The 19,226-nt window shown below is 38.6% G+C and overlaps 2 protein-coding genes across 2 annotated transcripts; one reads left to right on the top strand and one right to left on the bottom strand.

Annotated features, from left to right (window-relative positions):
* Positions 1-4,282: 4,282 nt before the first annotated feature.
* On the bottom strand, positions 4,283-10,278 carry LOC121739635 (WASH complex subunit 4). The gene is made up of 5 exons (XM_042132143.1): positions 9,941-10,278; positions 9,560-9,726; positions 8,948-9,432; positions 6,670-8,796; positions 4,283-4,547 (listed from the first exon to the last, which is right to left on the bottom strand). Exons 1-5 carry the CDS (start codon positions 10,216-10,218, stop codon positions 4,341-4,343), a joined length of 3,264 nt encoding a protein of 1,087 aa, XP_041988077.1. The 5' UTR covers positions 10,219-10,278; the 3' UTR covers positions 4,283-4,340.
* A 5,509-nt stretch (positions 10,279-15,787) lies between these two features.
* Positions 15,788-18,924, top strand: LOC121739819 (TATA-box-binding protein). Its single transcript, XM_042132398.1, has 4 exons — positions 15,788-16,171; positions 16,579-16,706; positions 18,216-18,459; positions 18,626-18,924. The coding sequence occupies exons 1-4, from the start codon at positions 15,899-15,901 to the stop codon at positions 18,899-18,901; spliced, it is 921 nt and encodes a 306-aa protein (XP_041988332.1). The 5' UTR covers positions 15,788-15,898; the 3' UTR covers positions 18,902-18,924.
* The last annotated feature ends 302 nt before the right edge of the window (positions 18,925-19,226 follow it).

Genomic DNA, 19,226 nt, shown 5'->3' with positions numbered 1-19,226 from the left:
GGTTTGTCTCACCCATAGCCTCCAGCATGTCCGCACGAGATTTCAAAAATTCATAAAAATCTTTAAGGGTCGGAAGAACTTTCATTTTGTTTCTCTCTTCCTCCCATTCCCTATTTGTGCTAGGGTCCAATTTAGCAGCTACAAAATGAATAATGAGTATGTCCCACTGATCTGTAGGCAGCTTCAGGGTATTTAGAGCCCTGAGATTTCGATTAGTACTATCAATTATGCCCCGCAAAGCCTGGGCCGATTCCTTGTAAATTGGTTGCATATTAAACAAATTAGTGATGTGACTGTTAACTAACACTCGATCATTATTAAACCTATCACACAGCAAGTCCCAAGCAACTTCATAGTTTTCCGAGGAAAATTCAAGAGAACGTATGACTAAAGCCGCTGTATCCTTTAACGCAGCCCTCAAATAATGAAACTTATTGATATTTGGTATTGTGTTATTGTTGTGTATAAGAGAGGTAAATGTGTCATGAAACTCAAGCCAATCTTGATACTGACCAGAAAATGTAGGCAACTTAATAGTGGGTAATTTCAGACCTGTTGGTGCGGCAAGTACTGTACCCGTCTCGCTGCCCGTAGTGTTGCTCGTAGCATTAGCCTCTGCATGGCGGCCGCTCAGCTCGCGTGCAGTTGCCAATGTTTCGAAATAAGTGAGTTCGAACTCCTCCCGCTCCGTGAACTGATGCTCTGGAATTTGGGAGATAATTTCGATTTCAGATTGGATGAGATCAAATTCTGTGTACAATTCCTCTATTTTAGATAATCTCAAATTTAACTCACAAATCTTTACAGCTGAAAGAGATGACTCTAATGTTTCTAAATATTTTTTAAAATGTGTTAATTTTTGTTTACAAATACCTCGCTTCCTGATAAGTTTCCTTTCATTTTCCTCCACAGTGAGCTTACTAGAATCCTCACATGAAACTGACATATTTGGAACCAATAATAATGCAGCCAACAAAAATCAAAACAATACTTAAATGCGAGTGATGACGATGACCGATGTTGATGAGGTGCCCGATGTAGCAGCAAGATATGAACACGAAGCTTGTAGACTTGTTGCAGTCTCACTCCGCACAAAGGTGCAGTCTCGCACGTATGCCACACAACTGGAATTAGCAGTTACCCAATGTATAATATTTGTTACAGCAATTGACATGCAAACTTTATACTGCAGCCGCTGTCTCGACAAAGAAATGCAATTAATGCAATATTTATAATAAAATTAGATTGAGCTTACAAATACTCAATGATTTTAATGAAACAATATTGAAATTTGTGCTAAACCACTCAATAATAACTAAGTAACCTACTTTGTATTATGGAAAGGTATTTTGTATTGTTTACCCTTTAAATTAGAATGTAGAACCAATATGTGCTTAGTGCATAAACTAGGCACAAAATATGCAACGTGTTTATCAGTATTTAAATCCAAAACTGAACCAATCTAGTACTCAGTTCTAGGTGTTAGGATTGGAATATGTATATGGAATGGATAAGTGAATGAACATCGGAATAAATGGAACAAACTGACCAAATTAACTGCGTGATGGGCCTCCGCCGCTTGTTGCCACGCGGTGTATCAGTGTCCTGGTGCCTCCGAGTCGTATGTTGTAGATGTGCGCCTGCACAGCGTGGTGGGCCTCCGCCGCTTGTTGCCACGCGGTGTCTCAGCGTCCCGGTGCCTCCGAGTCGTGCGTTGTGGATGTGGATATGCGCCTGCACAGCGTGGTGGGCCTCCGCCGCTTGTTGCCACGCGGTGTCTCAGCGTCCCGGTGCCTCCGAGTCGTGCGTTGTGGATGTGGATATGCGCCTGCACAGCGTGGTGGGCCTCCGCCGCTTGTTGCCACGCGGTGTCTCAGCGTCCCGGTGCCTCCGAGTCGTGCGTTGTGGATGTGGATATGCGCCTGCACAGCGTGGTGGGCCTCCGCCGCTTGTTGCCACGCGGTGTCTCAGCGTCCCGGTGCACCTCTTTTCTTCACGCCACTTTATTCCATTTAGCTGGACTGGTGCGGTTGTGATCGTCGGCAACGTGATGGGCCTCCGCCGCTTGTTGCCCGTCGCCTCCACGCCCTCGAAGCAGATAGTGGAATTTGAACAAAATGGCGTGCTTGCTTCCGCCACGCCGCGCCTTCGTGTATAACTCGCGTGTGAAACCTTGTAAAGGCGTTAAATGAAAAAGGTAATACCATCGAACGATTTGTATTCAATAACCAAGATAATTAATTATGAACTTGACAAAATATATTTTTGGAAAGAGAGAGTTCACACGCGGCGCTCTTCCGCCACGCCGCGCCTTCGTGCTTCGTGATGCTTTAGTGCAAAATAAAATATCTGCGAAGCTTAGTTAGTAAAATATGAAGCTTTATTTTTTTTATATTTTAAAATGTCCCTACAGCCTTACCTAACCTTTGAATCGTCAGTGCTTTTAAATATGGAAGCTTATTTGGGGTATACTAGAAACATCCCCTATCTTAATCTGACAGATCCGATGACATTTCATTATTTAAAAAAAATTAACCCACCACGTGAGAAATCTGATTTCTATACCATGATAATGAATGAAATTAGACACATGTCGCAAGCTTATGCAAGCTTAATCTGACACGCTCGAGCTTGTCCCGAAATCCCCTCTTCCCCTCCCCAACTACTGGGTCGATGTTAGTATAATTTGACACAGATTTAGAGCAGACCACAGGGAAGGACGTTCTTGTACTTCATCTTATAGAATATTTGGGATATAACCCAATTAATAAAACTAGAGTAAAAAGTATGATAAAAGCATAATTTCAAAATAATATTAGTTCGATGCACTCCTTCACCATATACGTGGGTCACACTGAAAGTGTTTAGAACTAGCTACATAGTTAGAAACATTACTAATGAAAACTTTTTTAAAATTACAATTTTAGAACTCTTTGGTAACATAATCTGGTATATTCAATTTATTTGTCATTTATTTTGGTGAATTGGCAGCAAATCTAAAACTCTTGTTACTCGTGAAAATTAACATAACACGAGAAAATTTTCAGTTAATGATTTTTTATGACTTTCGTTGTGGGCTTACTCAATAACAAAGCTTTGATAAGCTGCTATTACCATTTCATAATGAAGCCCCGTCTCGTGTCACTATTTACAATTGGTTTAGCGAGTTTAAACGTGGACGTAGCAATCTCAGTGATGATCCGCGTGAGGGACGTCCTTTAACAGCGACTACTGAAGTTAACATTAGTGTTGTGCGACGCATGATAGAGGGAGATAAAAGAGTGACCTACCAGCAGATACGGGCAAGCCTAGGCATTGCTATGAGTCAAGTTCAACAAATATTTTATGAACATTTAGGCGTCAGGAAGCTTTGTATCAGATGCATTCCCCATACTTCAATCGACGACCAGAAACGCCTTCGCATGGACTGGTGTCGCCAAATGTTAGATAAGTTTAAGGGCGGTGACTCAAATGCTGTATTTGACAACCTCACAGGTGATGAAAGTTGGATATATTGCTACGAACCCGAAACCAAAAGACAATCAGCTCAAGGGGTGTTTCCGTTCCAAGTTCCAAAGGAAGAAGTCAAGGCAAAAAGATGATTGCCTCATTATTTGGTCGGAAATGTAATTTTGCGACAGTTGTACTAGACGATGAAAGGACAGTTACTGCAGAATGGTATGTCAATCGCTGTGTGCCTGTCGTCTTGGAAATATTTCGACAGCAGCGCCCTCGAAGCAGGACACTCCTTCACCACAACAATGCTTCAGCGCACTCCGCGAGACGGACTGTTGAATATTTGACTATGGCACGTGTTGAGATATTGAGTCATACGCCATATTATAGTCCTGGCCTGGCCCTGCGGCTTTAATTTATTCCCAAGAAATAAAGATATAATTCGAGGTACTCGCTTTACGAGCCACGAAAAAAGCGTACGAAAATGCCACAGAAGAGACCCCTAAGGAAGACTGGACCCACTGCTTTTTCGGTGGTTCCATCGAATGTGACGATATGTAGAGAGGAACGGAGATTACTTCTAAAAACAATAAAAGTATTGGCAACTTTCTACATTAAGCCGTTTTTCATTTTCTAAACATTTTCAGTGTTACCTAGGTAAACTATAACTGTGCAAAATTTCATGCACCTACATTTCCCCATTTTTCGTAAAAAGGGTTACAAAGTTTTTCGTTCGCGTATTAATATTATGATAACAAGATAAAATTCGAATACTTATAAAAAAATATAAACAATAAAATTAACATAAATCTATACTTAAAACAATGTAACTAACTGATTAAATACATTTTAACATAATAAGAGGTACTATCACTGTTCTTTGCCTATCTAAAGAATATTCTGGCACTGGTTAGACTGTAATACAACAGTTTATATTCTTCTTCCAAAGTTTTGATTTTCTTTTCTGTTAGAGCCAATGTCTGCTGCAGCTGTAAGGTTCCTTTGGTCTTTTGTTCGTTTATTAGTTCCTTTTCTTTCCTTATGTGATTCCATATCGAATCGAACCAATATAAAGACTCGAAACTGGAATCCTGAAACAGAGTTAAATGGGTAGAACTGTTAGTTAGATCAGTACAATCTTTCAGTGATTGTGAATCTTGATTCTTTGGTAAAGGCTAGGCAGGTGTTTGCGTAGAAAAAACCAAACAGATTTATCCATAGACTTACGGCCGTTCCCAATATTTGATCTATCTCTGGTTTTGCCCTACTAGAGATAGGAATAGCTCACATTAGACATTAGAGACATATATTTTATGTCAATTGTGAGCTATTCCTATCTCTAGTAGGGCAAAACCAGAGATAGATCAAATATTGGGAACGGCCGTAAGTCTATGGATAAAAGTAATTTTATGTAAACAAAAATGGAAGAAACTTTGTGACCACAGAGCCATGAGTAATTTGTATTTTGTGCACAGAGCAGATATAACTAATACGTAGTGTTTCATAAATAAATTATTTGTGTGTGACTGACGACTGTGTGCACTGTGTAGTGCGATGCAAACTTCGAACACTAATATACAAGATACACAGTCCCATACAAAACCTCTCGAAAACCTGTCGCCGAGTAAAAATTTTAAAAAAGTATATATTTATCTAAAATCAACCTTAATAATAGTTATTAAAGATCTTTTTATAAAACAATGTACAATGTGTGTTTACAAAGCAACAAATTTTTACGAACGACGCACGCTTTAAACTAAATTCAACCATCGTCCATATATCTTAAAGTTTAAATTATTACAATTCCAAAAAAGCACTTCAATAATTTTACGGCCGCACGTCGCCGCAGGAACAGGGTGAAATGAAGTATGAGTGGAGTCGAACTGTTCAACATTTTTTGTTGATTGTAATAATTTTAATAGTCCATTTTTTATTTTTCCAAAGTTTAATGTATAAAGTGTGGAGTAATTATTTTTACTTGTAATATTATGTTGTTCTAATATGTTTAATTTTATAGTTAACTAAAATATACGTGTATACATTGAATATAAATGCTTAGAACATACAACGCTCGCTAAAGTCGGCTTGAAAAATTGTTCGCATCTTTGCCGTGCTATAACTGATATCCAATCTCCACATCGAACTGGATCTCGAGGAAACCTAAAATATATATATTCCTCAATAAAATAAATAATAATTAATAGCGACTCCACCAAATGGAACAGAAACACAGTGTATAACCCGAACATTTCAAGTGGGCATGATAAACTACGGTAAGTACCTTTAGTATGAGTATTCGCAATTGAGATGGTTTATACCTCGTGTTGATTTATTTACAACTTAATTTTAAAACTGTTTTTTGTTGATTTCTTAACGAAATACCAATATTTATAATACAATTGTATGAAATATATTAGGATAAAATTAATACTTACCTGAAATATGAAATTCCATCCTTTTTTTGCGTTTTAAACGTATGATTTTTACAATTGTTGAACGAGCACTGGGACAATTTTCCCAGCGGAGCGTTCGAGCACTACTAAATCGAAAGTCCACCAGAATGTTGCATTTGGTGCTCTTTTAGTGAGATCGTTTTTTGCTGCGGACTGTGTATCTTGTATATTAGTGATCGAAGGATGCAAAGGAAATTTTTTCGTGGTTTTCTAATACTTTTGTGTTTAAATCTATTGGTAAGTCCTCTTTATTGTTTTAAAGGTGCTGGGAAATTTATGTTTATTTTTTGCATGTTTTAATATTGGATTTCTGAATGGATTTTAATATTGTTGTAAAACGGAGTCTAAATTTATTTTTTATCATTTTATTTATATTTTATAATACCTACTTTTATTTTCAGGAAAACATGATTTTAAATTTATGAGGAAAAAAAAAATTGTGGAATCAATTATTTATCAAAAAAAAGGGTTAACAGTTTTTTGAAAACATGTTTTTTTTTATTTAAATTTTTATCAACCAAAATGCAGAGCAATAAAACAGTACTAAATAGGTAGGTATAAATATTTTTATATTACTAAAAGGCACAGAACTTTTTTTACAGGTTTTTTTTTCTAATGGCAACATTTGGTTTCAGATGGCAACATTTGAACCTACAAATGGCAACCTGGGCTGAGTATACTCCGGCAACACTGATAAACACACAATGCGGCAATATTAAAACAGTTACCTAATATTTTAATTTAAAAATATTTTCCATACCTGATCTAACAGTTTTAGAATATAGGCGACTCCCATTGCGAAACCGTCATCGGTAAACGTTGCACCAGTCTTGTTCTTCTTCGACAGTTTATCCTTTGACAGTATCATGTGCTCCACGAAGTTAACAGTCAAGGGTGGAATGATTATGAAGAAATTTTTGAGATGAACGTTTTTAGGGTTCCTAAAGACAGGCGCGAAGACGTCGACCAACAGCTTGAAATATTCGGTTCCCTGAATGAAATTACTTATAATCCCGTTAACATTCTCGTCAAAGTTTTCAGCGGCTCGTATAGTCTGTGGTGAGAGTTTATTCTCCTCGCACATATCTTTGAACCTCTTGGGATCTAGATTGGGCAGAAATACCGTGGCGTTGGAGCAGCAATGCCTGCCTCCGGAGCGGATCATTCGCACGTAGCCCATTGCGTTCCCGATCTGACTGATCAAATCCCTGAACAGATCCAAGTAGCTCTGGCCGTCGTCGCTCACGCCCAAAACTTTTATCGCCTTGTTGAATTTGTCGGCGCTCTTGTAAGGGTACATGTTAGTCTGCAGCTTTATTTCTTTGAAATGTCTCAAATCCTTCACAAGCCGCGACTTGATTTGCTCGTCGTAAAGGAATTGGGAGAAAACGATGAACTTATTCTTAAGAAACTGGTAAGTGAAGTTGACGGTGGTGTTCATTATTCCGGTGCCGTGGGTGCGTATAGAGTTGGCGATGTGTCTGATGTTGATGGAGTTCAAGTGTTTGTTGTTGCTACTCTTCTCGATGAAAATCTGATTATTGAGGTTGTACTGATACTTGGCAACGAAGATGTGGATGTTGCGCATAATCTCCAGGACATCTAACCCCTGCTCCAGCGTCTGCGTGGGGAGATTGTCCTGGATCGTGGATACGTTGAACTTGAGCTTCGCCATTTGTCGCATTTCTCCGTAAGTTTTCCAGTCGGAAAGAACTATGGTCGTTAGGTTGTAATAGGTCTTCGAGAGGTAATGTTCAATGGAGGGCACCACGGACATGTAAACATTGTACAGACGAAGATTGTCCATCAGGAGAAATATTTTTTTGACCATGTTGTCCGCTAGAGGGTCGACCACGTCCAATTGTAGGTGGGAGTGGATATGCAGCCTGAGATTGGATTCTATACTGTCGTTGAACTTCTGTATCACGTGATCGTTAATTATACGGATGACAGTGTTTTTAAATTCGTTCGACTTTTGAACCCCGAACATGTACTCCGTTTCGTGAAGGAAATTGATCCCATCGTCCAAGACCATCAGGAAAAAGGCTAATTTCACAGCTTGCAATTGCATACTGAAGTTGGTTTGGAAGTATATTGGCAGAATGTTCTGATGCCACAGCACCCAGGAGCAATTTGAGAAGTTGTTCATGCTTTTAATGAAGCTAATGACTGCTTGGGTTTTGTCGAGTATCGAACCCAATCTGACGTAGCTATCCTCAATGTAGGTGCTTTCTGGGACGAAGCTCAGTGCAATATGCGCGGCAATGTTACGCTCGACCGTCGAGGCACCCTTGATGGCTTGCTCGGCTACGACGAGACACGTCAGCTCATCCAACCTCTTGCTGGCATACTTTTTATCATTCATGAGGGTCTTTTTAACATGCAGTATGGATGAAACGGCTTGGTACGTCAAATGTTGGCCTATCATGTCCATTGAGTTTATGATTTGGTTGTAATTCCTACTGACTGCATTCTTCAAACTTTTTAAGACTTCCATTATGTCGAATAGCGAAAACAACAAGTTCTTAGATAGAGGCAGACCAAGTAGAAGGTGTAGATTGACAAAGGTGAGAATTGAGTAGTTTGTGCAGGACACTATGTCTAGACCATCGAGGATAACTTTAGTGTGGAGAGTCATCTCTGCTGCATTGAGTTTGTTACTTGACGAAAACACATCTTCTACAGTCATAATCCATTGCATGCTAATATTCTGCAGGTTTACTATATCTCTAGATATGGAATTCTTTTTAGCTGTCAAGTATGCTTGGCGAGCCTTCAGCATAGTTTGGGATAATTTGTTGTGTTGGGCACAGAGAAAAGGCACATACCTCTGCAGAAATTGTTCAGGGAACCAAAACACTGTTCCAATAACAAATACACTATGGGCCTGCAAGACAAAACAATTTGTTTAATTTTGTTACTTAATTCTAATTAAAGTAAGTGCTATGCAAAATACATCATGAATATAGCAATAGTCTGTCTTGAGATTGGTGTATTATGTGTGAATTCTCCTCCTTTTATTTATATCCCTTGCTTACCTTTGTATTTAATTCAATTAAATTTTTAAAGTTTTTCTTGTCACTTGAGCTAAATAAATATGAATTGAGAACAAATAAAGAGTTAATCTTGATACACTTGTACATGTTTTCACTATTACATTTCTCCTGTATCAGCTTGTCCAAATTTACAATGACATTCTTAATATAATTTGTGAATTCTGAGTGAACATTGGTAGAACTGTTTCCTAAGTATTTCTGTCTGGTAACCAGCAAACTGCTTAGAGAGTTTTGAACTATGTCATCATTCATAATTTTCTTTGTAATATTTTCCATCGCCACCAACATTGCCTTGTGTTTCTCCTCACTTGAGTCCAATTCATATGGCTTGCAATTATTATGAACATGTTTATAAAATTTATTCCATTTAGTAACTAAAGAACATTTAGATATAAGTAATTCACATAAAACCAAAATAGTGAAGATCTCGCCGATATTATTCAGAATATAATGCCATTGTATACCATCTGAAAGTTTTGAGAATGTTTTAATATATTTAAACTTCAATTTCATTTTGATAAAATAATTATATCTACTAAAATCAGTTGCATCTTATAAGCGTTATTTTAAAATAAGTGAGAGTACTGTACTTACTAATATTGACAATGGCCTGGGTAAATATTGAAAACAGCTGACTGCACAAGTTATTGAGAGTATCATTACATCTACCTACAAATGCACTCAGAAAACATATTGATTCTATTTGATTTGTTATCTCACTATCTGTATATTCATCATAAACTGCTAAAAACTTGAAATGCCTGAAAATAAGAGTTTTTGAGTTTGTACGTTTATTACTTCTTCACGTCTAAAATGCTGGCGCGATATTAACAAAATTTCGTATGGAGTTAATTGATACCCTGGATATCACATAGGTATGGCTAATAAACCATGGGTACCACTGCGGAGCACAGCCAGTAAAATAAAATTGTGCTAATAACTGTATCTAAGATTTGTTTAAATTTATTAATTTACCTTTCAAAGGCCTCCACTTTGAGTTCCTTTATTTCGGAGCACAGTGAGGCAAGCACTGATAGTACTTTAGTGATAAGAAGGTTGTCAGAAGTTACTAATTCGTTAATTAAAATTTGTTCTTTGTGTGTTAAATTTACTTGAACAGGAGCAAATGTTTTGTTTCCTCGAAGTCTTTCAGGATCAAGTAGGATGGTGTAATCCTGAATTTGTTTCTTGAAAAATTCTCCATAACTTTTCAATACTAATGCTCCAGCTTCTTTTTCAGAATCCGACTTCATATCACTAGTTGATTGTAAATTTAGAATTTTATAACAAAATAACTAGAAATCAAAAACAATTTTCAAAACAAATTCATTGACAGCACAAACCAAAATATTATAGAATCATTGACATTGACATTGAGTGACAGCTGAGAAGTCACAGCTGACAGTAGGTATTTTTTTACTGGCTTAATACAAGCAAAGATTATTTTATTAAACATTTAATAAAATAATATATATTTTATTAATAATATCACGTGTAATTTAATAAAATTTATTATTTAAAAGAATATTTAATATCTATATATATAAAACTCAAAGGTGGCTGACTAACATGGTGATCTATCAACGCACAGCCCAAACCAGGGCTTCATAACGTTATCGAATACCCGAAAAATATCGTTACGTACCGATATTTTCATAATGGTAGCCAGATAACGGTATTTTTTTATCGATATCTAGTAACATAACCAAAAAATATCGTTATGAAAATACCGGTAAATATAACGATATTTTCTGGTATCAGGTATGGGGTATGCGTCGTGCATCAAATCTCACTCGCAGCCCAACTTCCGACTTCCGAGCACCAGTTTTTATATACGTGGGAGAGCCATGCTTCGGCACGAATGGGCCGGCTCGACCGGAGAAATACCACGTTCTCATAGAAAACCGGCGTGAAACCGCGCTTGCGTTGTGTTTCACCGAGTGAGTGAGTTTACCGGAGATATAATCCCCTCCCCTATTCCCTTCCCTTCTCTTCCCTACCCTCCCCTATTACCCTATTCCCTCTTAAAAGGCCGGCAACGCACCTGCAGCGCTTCTGATGCTACGAGTGTCCATGGGTGACGGAAGTTGCTTTCCATCAAGTGACCCGTTTGCTCGTTCGCCCCCTTATTTGCATTAAAAAAAAACTTTGACTTAACAAGTCAAGATGGTGTTGCAATTTGTTTAGTCAATGAATGCAGAAAATTATGCAAGGTCCTATGTCCGTATTTATTTACTTGTTTTAATTGTGGCGAATGCGGGGGATCGGCAAAATATGGATAATTATTTGTATGTCTTAGTATTTTACTAGAATTCTAAGTTTAATACATATATATTTTGTAGACTGTAGTTAAAAATACCTCATGCGGAACGAATCATCAGCGATTATCAGTGTGGATTTCGGCAAAACCGCAGCACAATCGATCAGATCTTCCTTCTGAAACAACTGATGGAAAAACGTTGGGAATACGCCCAAAGCATACACGCGTTATTTGTCGATTTTAAAAAAGCCTATGACAGCATCGACCGTAATTCGTTATACACGATCTTAAGGAACTTCAACATCCCTAAAAAACTAGTTGACATGATAATGGTCGCCACTAAGGAAAGCAAAATGAGAGTGAGGGTTGCTAAAGAGCTTACGGACGAGTTCGTGGTGGTCACAGGACTTAAACAAGGAGATGCGCTGTCACCTGTGCTTTTCAATTTAGTTCTGGAATATGTCCTCAAAGAAGTGATTGTACTAGATTTAGGGCTACAACTGAATGGGAAGCATAGGTTGATAGGGTATGCCGACGACCTGGCATTACTGGGTGAAACTCCAGAGGAAGTGGCCAGCGCGGCCGAAGTCTTAGAAAACGAAGCCCTTAAGGTAGGCCTAAGTATAAACCGCGAGAAAACAGAATACCTCCACATTAAACGCTATAAAAACACGCGCACAAAACGAGAAGACCTGAATGTGAGAGGGATTTCTTATAAAGGGACGGACAAATTTAAATACTTAGGCTGCACCATTACCGACACCAACACGAGACAGGAGGAAATAAACACCCGCATCCAAAACACCTTACGATGCAGCGCGGCACTTCATGGAGTGTTAGTGTCCAATCTCCTAAGTAGAAAAAGTAAGATCGCCATTTACAAGTCTGTAATAAGGCCAATACTTATGTACGGATGCGAGACCTGGACGCTCACACTCGATGAAGAGAATAAATTACTGGTAGCCGAAAGAAAAATCCTCCGCAAGATCTTGGGCCCGGTGAAGACAGGAGACGGAGGAACTAGAATCCGAACCAACGCCGAAGTTGAAGACCTCATGGCTGAGCCCAATATTATTGGCGTAACAAAAGCCCAGCGACTCCGATGGCTCGGTCATGTTGCAAGAATGGGAGAGGCCACTAAAATGGTGTTTCTTGGGCGTCCAATTGGGCGACGACCTGTGTGCCGTCCACGGTACCGGTGGCTAGATGTCGTGGAGTCGGACCTGCGCGATCTTCAAGTCACAGAGTGGCAAGAAACTGCGCAAGACCGCGACAAGTGGCGCAAACTCGTGTCGGAGGCCAAGATCCACTTTGGGTCGCTGAGCCATCGTAGTAAGTAAGTAGTAAGTTAAAAATATCAACACATTTAAAAAAGGAAGCACAAAATTACATGATAGCATTTACAAAATATGTAGGTATTATAACACGGAGAACATTTTAAGGAACGTAGCCCGTCGGATCAGAGGCGCTTTGCACACGACGGGGCGGGACGGACCAATCAATTTCGCCGCGAACGATAGCACAAAGGGAATCCTACAATATGTATTACCTACGCACACCAAGGGAAAAAGACCGCTCCGCAGGTCCCCGGCGGGCTCTGGCGGCGCGGCATATCCGTGGATCACACAAACCAGTTTACATGCAATAACGCAGACGGCGCGGCGGCGCGAGGCGGCAGCTAGCTCTATTCTCTCTATCTCCACTAGAACGAACGTCCTGAACTGACTGCCTCCACTCGTCGTGTGCTTTGTGTACCACCTCGCCCCGTCGTCTGCAAAACAACAAAGTCCGTCCGGCAGCCAGCGCACGGCGCACGTGCTGACAATACAATAATTTACTATACAAACCACAAATTAGTAATATTTGAACAAAGATACTGTGCACTGAACTACTGACCATGTCATTCTCATTAGACGTCATTTTTCCTATAATATAATATACCTACTGGTCACCAGACACGTCTAGTTTAATTTTGTGCATACTGCATACTGAATTGACTGATTAAATTAAGTACTTATTTTACAAAAGGTAACGTTATCAAAGAACATATATTTACCGTTATAAATCCTCTTTACCGTTATAGCATTTACCAGTATTAAATCCAATTTTTACCGTTATTTCTAGTATCGGGTAAATTTTCATACCGTTATCTATGCCCTTGAAGCAATAAGAATCTGCGTTCGGAACTGAAAATGAAAGTAAAGGCCGAGTATAGCTCCCATTGCTCTGCCATCGAAAGCAGGTTGTTCAAACATCCAAAGCAATTTTGGCAGCTCATTTCCAATTTAAAATCTAAGGGTGGGTTTGAACCAACTGTATCATTTAACGGTCCTTTCTATTCTGGAACTAAAAGTGCAGAAGCATTTGCTCGATACTTCTCTAGCGTTTTTCTCCCTAATATACCTAAACTAGATCCCAATTTAGAGTCTGTAAATGCAGTGGGAACTAATATAATTCTTCCGTCTTTAATCCCTGGTGACGTAGAAAAGGCTATTTCAAGCTAAAAGCACACAGCTCGATAGGCACTGATAGTGTGCCCCCATAATATGTCCTAAGAGCGTGCAAAGACATCTTTACCGTTCCGTTATGTCACCTGTTCAACACATCACTCAAAGCCGAAATATATCCTAAACAATGGAAATTATCGAGGGTCATACCTATTCCCAAAACGAGCGATCGACTGTCTGTAGAAAACCACAGACCTATAGCTGTATTGCCTTCTGTTGCCAAAGTTTTTGAGCTGGCACTTCATAATATATTAATGAAACAGATCCGTGGAATTCTTTCTGACAACCAGCATGGTTTCCGCCCTGGTCGCTCTGTCAGTACGAATCTTCTAGCTCACGTCGACATAATTTCTAAGGCTCTTGACGCAGGCTATCAAGTGGACGTTCTATACTTTGATTTCTGCAAAGCCTTTGATAGAGTCGATAATGATGTCCTCCTCAAAAAGTTGAGCGCTCTTGGGGTCTCTCCTGGTCTTGTTTGTTTTTTCGCAGATTATCTTCGTGATCGGAAGCAATTTGTGAGGTATGGATGTTTTGAGAGTGCCCCTTATCATACACGCTCTGGTGTTAGCCAAGGGTCAGTGTTGGGCCCTCTCTTATTTCTTATATTTATTAACGATCTTACAATCATTCTTAAGTTTGCTAAGTGTTTACTATATGCCGACGACCTCAAGATTATTATGATCATAAAATCTCTTTATGACTGTCTTCTTCTGCAAAAAGACTTGGATGCTGTACAATACTGGAGTATTTCCAACAACCTTTTGTTTAATATGAATAAGTGTAGCGTAATGACCTATGGGCGGAAGCTACACCCGATCATCTTTAATTATTCTATGGATGGTCATATTATTTCCCGTGTCCATAGTATCAAGGACTTAGGGGTGTACTTTGACAAAACTCTTACGTTTAGGGACCACATATATGCGACGGCTCAAGACAGCTTCAAACGTCTAGGTTTTGTACTCCGCAACGTTAAGGACTTTAAAAATCCCGCCGTTATAAAATTGCTATACAACGCACTAGTACGCAGCATGCTAGAAACAGATGCGTGTGTCTGGGCTCCCTACACAGCTACATCTATTCTGATGCTGGAAAAAATCCAAAAGGCGTTTCTCAGATTTTTATTTAAGAAAGTGTACGGATACTACCCTTACATGTATCCAACTGGCTATCTCTTGGGTACCTTAGGTTACCAATCTCTAGAGGTCCGACGAGGCGTTGACCTAATATTATGCCTTAAAAATCCTTCGCAATATAATCGATTGCCCTGAACTCCATGCCTTAATGTGCCGTTTGTTTGTGCCTGACAACTATCTAAAGCACCGTCCTAGCCGTCGGCCAAAATTATTCGCACTGCCGACATGTCGGACTGTCGCGAGAGCTGAGTCCCCGCTGTACCGAGCACTAAACTTGCTCAACGCCCTTCTGTCGGACAATCCTGAATGTGAAGTGTTTGCTGATAAATGGTTGGATGTGAAGAGAGCATGTGTAAGATTTTGTGAATGTAAGTACGAAAGAGTTTCTTCTATTACTATTTAATTTAATTTGTGTATGTATTGTAATAATGTCATAATTAATTTTAAGTTTAATTTTAGTCAAGATTGTAGTTAATTATTGTAATTGGGGTGACCCGTTGTAATTAACTTTAATAAATAAATAAATAACGTTATGAAAAAATACCGGTATTTGAAGCCCTGGCCCAAACCACTGGATGGATCGGGCTGAAATTTTGCATGCAGGTAGATGTTATGAAGAAGGCATCCGTCAAGAAAGGATTTTGATAAATTCCAACCCCAAGGGGTTAAAATAGGGGATGAAAGTTTGAGAATATTATAGTACTTCTAATGCGAGCGAAGCTGCGGGCAAAAGCTCGTTTATTAATATCACGTGAGTTATAATGAGTAGCAACTAGCAGGCATTTACGGCGGAGTAAGTACATGACAAATCATAAAAGTTAACTGCATCTTTAAAAAAATTATGTCAGTAAACACATTTGAGTTGACAATTGACACTGACATTGACGTCTTTATTTTTTGACATTTAGTTTACAAACGGCAAGCAACACTAAATTTTTACTTTAATTTATAAATTTATTAGATTTTCTGCTTAAAAAGTGTAAATACCAGTTCTTGTATACAGTATTATTCGAGTAAACTAATCAAAATGGATCAAATGTTACCAAGTCCCTATAACATTCCGGGTATCGGTACCCCATTACACCAGCCCGAAGAAGATCAACAAATATTGCCAAATGCCATGCAACAACAACAGCATCAGCAACAACAACAGCAGCAACATCATCAACCATCTCTAGTATCATTGGGCTCCTCGCCATTCGGTTCATCTCTCATAGGCACCCCACTCAGAACTATGCACACCTATGCTCCAACAGCGAGCTATTCAACACCACAGCAAATGATGCAGCCCCAGACACCAGTAAGTATTAACATTAAATGACAGTAAGTATTTTGCCTTTAATGCTACATTTTTTAAATTTTTTTTTATGAAATAAACGAGCAAACGGGTCACCTGATGGAAAGCAACTTCCGTCGCCCATGGACACTCGCAGCATCAGAAGAGCTGCAGGTGCGTTGCCGGCCTTTTAAGAGGGAATAGGGTCATAGGGGAGGGTAGAGAAGGGAATAGGGTAGGGGATTGGGCCTCCGGTAAACTCACTCACTCGGCGAAACACAGCGCAAGTGCTGTTTCACGCCGGTTTTCTGTGAGAATGTGGTATTTCTCTGGTCGAGCCGGCCCATTCGTGCCGAAGCATGGCTCTCCCACGTGTCAATTCAATAACATTTAATAATGCTACATAATATTTAATTTGTACTACTTTTCAGCAAAATTTAATGTCTCCAATGATCACTGGCGGTAGCGTCATGCAACAGATTTTGCCACATACAAGTCCCGCACCCATGACACCGATGACTCCCCATTCAGCTGATCCAGGGATTTTGCCACAATTGCAGTAAGCATTAAAGTTTTAAATATAAAGTTTTTGACCATCATATAATGGCCGTTCCCAATATTTGATTAATCTCTGGTTTTGCCCTACTAGAGATAGGAATAGCTCACATTAGACATTAGAGACATATATTTTATGTCAATTCAATGTTAGCTGCGATCGGTTGTATGTCAAACCCGAGATAGATTGAATATTGGGAATGGCCGTAAGGGTGGGTTGCATCAACTTACTTTAACTAAGACAAACTGTCAAATGAGCTGTCAAATCTCTAGTAAAAGCATAAAGTTAATATACCTAGCAGAATAGAGCAACAATCTCGAGCTGTTAAACGAAACCTAAATTGGTTTCATCTTTTTTTTTTTTTTTTCTATCCTCTATCATCTGCTATCGGCTTTCACTAGCCATTATCAGATGGTGTGTTCATTGGTAGTCACTTTTATGAGAGGTGTTCCACTGAACACTCAGCTCTTTCATTACTTTAGAACGATTATTCATTCTCTTTGTTCTAGTATATGCAGACGTTTCAGTCTTCTTATGTCGTGATCCCTTAGCAGGTCCCTAGCAAGTTCATTGGTGTGATTTTCTAATCTTTTCTTGTATGTTTGTATATATTTAGATACCTCTTCGTTTATGGTGGTAATATTTAAATATTCATATATCTCAACGTTTGTTATGAACCAAGGTGCATTGGCTATTGTTTTCAGACATTTATTCTGAAAACGTTGTAATATGGCCAGATTACTTTTGCTTGCGGTGCCCCACAGTTGGATACCATATGTCCATATTGGCTTGATGATAGCTTTGTTTACAAGAAGTTTATTGTCTAATGTCAGAGGTGATTGTCGTCCAATAAGCCAGTACAGTTTTCTAAACTCCAGATCTGCCTGTTGCCTCTTTGTTTTAATATGTGTAGCCCAGGTTAGTCTTCTATCAATGTGCATCCCTAAGTATTTCACACTATTTTCTGGCCGTAATTTTTCTCCTCGTAGAGTGACTGGTGGACAGTCACCTTTTCGCAGTGTAAAAGTGATTTGCACAGATTTATTAACACTTGGCTTAATCCTCCACTGCTCAAGCCACTTATCTATTTTGTTTAGGTGTTTCTGCAGTTTTTGTGATGCTATGGTTGAATTTTCATCACTGGCAGTGTCATCAGCACATGTTGCTGTGACAACAGCATATGTTGATGCTATGGTTGAATTTTCATCACAGGCAGTGTCATCAGCATATGTTGCTGTGACTACATTTCTGCAACTGGGCAAGTCTGCTGTAAAAATAGAATACAGTATTGGGCCGAGGACCGAGCCTTGTGGTACGGAGGCCTTGATATCATACATTGGTTTCATCTGTGTGTAAAAATATATATTCCGCTAGGTATATTAACTTTATGAGTAAAAGTCCATAAAGGACGCCATATTTGATGATAACCATAACCTTAACTATAACAATGCCTGGTGCAACCCACCCTAAATAGATGCCTTATAATGTAATCTTAAACAAAATTTATTTCAGAAACATTGTTGCAACCGTAAACCTTAATTGTAAGTTAGATTTGAAGAAAATAGCTCTACATGCACGAAATGCTGAGTACAATCCTAAGAGATTTGCCGCTGTAATTATGAGAATAAGAGAACCAAGGACAACGGCCCTGATATTCTCATCGGGCAAAATGGTCTGCACTGGAGCAAAAAGTGAAGAAGATTCCAGATTAGCTGCCAGAAAATATGCTAGGATTATTCAAAAACTTGGATTTACTGTAAGTATAAAAGTTACTACCAAAAAAACCAGCGGACCTAAATAATTTAAGTAATGTGACAAAACAAAATTTTAAATTACATTGTAAATAATATTCATTTACAATAATAAATTTACATTTTAATTATTCTAAATGGTTTTGAAGTAATGATTTAAATTTGTTTCAGGCCAAATTTTTAGATTTTAAAATACAGAATATGGTTGGGAGCTGTGATGTTAAATTTCCTATTCGCTTAGAGGGCTTAGTGCTAACCCACGGACAGTTTAGCTCCTATGAACCAGAGTTGTTTCCTGGACTTATCTATAGAATGGTGAAACCAAGAATAGTGTTACTTATATTTGTTTCTGGAAAAGTTGTACTGACTGGTGCTAAAGTTCGTCAAGAAATATATGAGGCATTTGATAACATTTATCCTATATTGAAGAGTTTCAAAAAACAATAGAAATTAAGATTTAAGTTTTTAATTTTAGTGTAAAGAATATTTTTCTAATAAAATTAATATAATTGGGAATAATTTTTTCCTTTTCTATTAAACCTTGCTTTGATATTGTTACGGACATATAGTGCTATCTAGCGTCAAACCAGCGAAACTTATCGAGGGAACACCGACAACATAAATCCCCTACTCAATACTAGATGGCATGAGGTGCGCAAGTACATACTCGAACCTTCTAGAAAAGTCCAACACTTGTTTACGTGTTTACCTGTTTATTTGTTTAGGTGTTTCCTTGTTTACGTTTATTGTGTACATTCGGGAAGAATGTTCT

This window comes from Aricia agestis, chromosome 2, assembly GCF_905147365.1.
Source record: "Aricia agestis chromosome 2, ilAriAges1.1, whole genome shotgun sequence".
In the NCBI taxonomy this organism is placed as follows: Eukaryota; Metazoa; Arthropoda; class Insecta; order Lepidoptera; family Lycaenidae; genus Aricia; species Aricia agestis.
The sequence above is the reverse complement of the archived record's forward strand: the minus strand, read 5'-3'. Positions and strand labels throughout refer to the sequence as shown.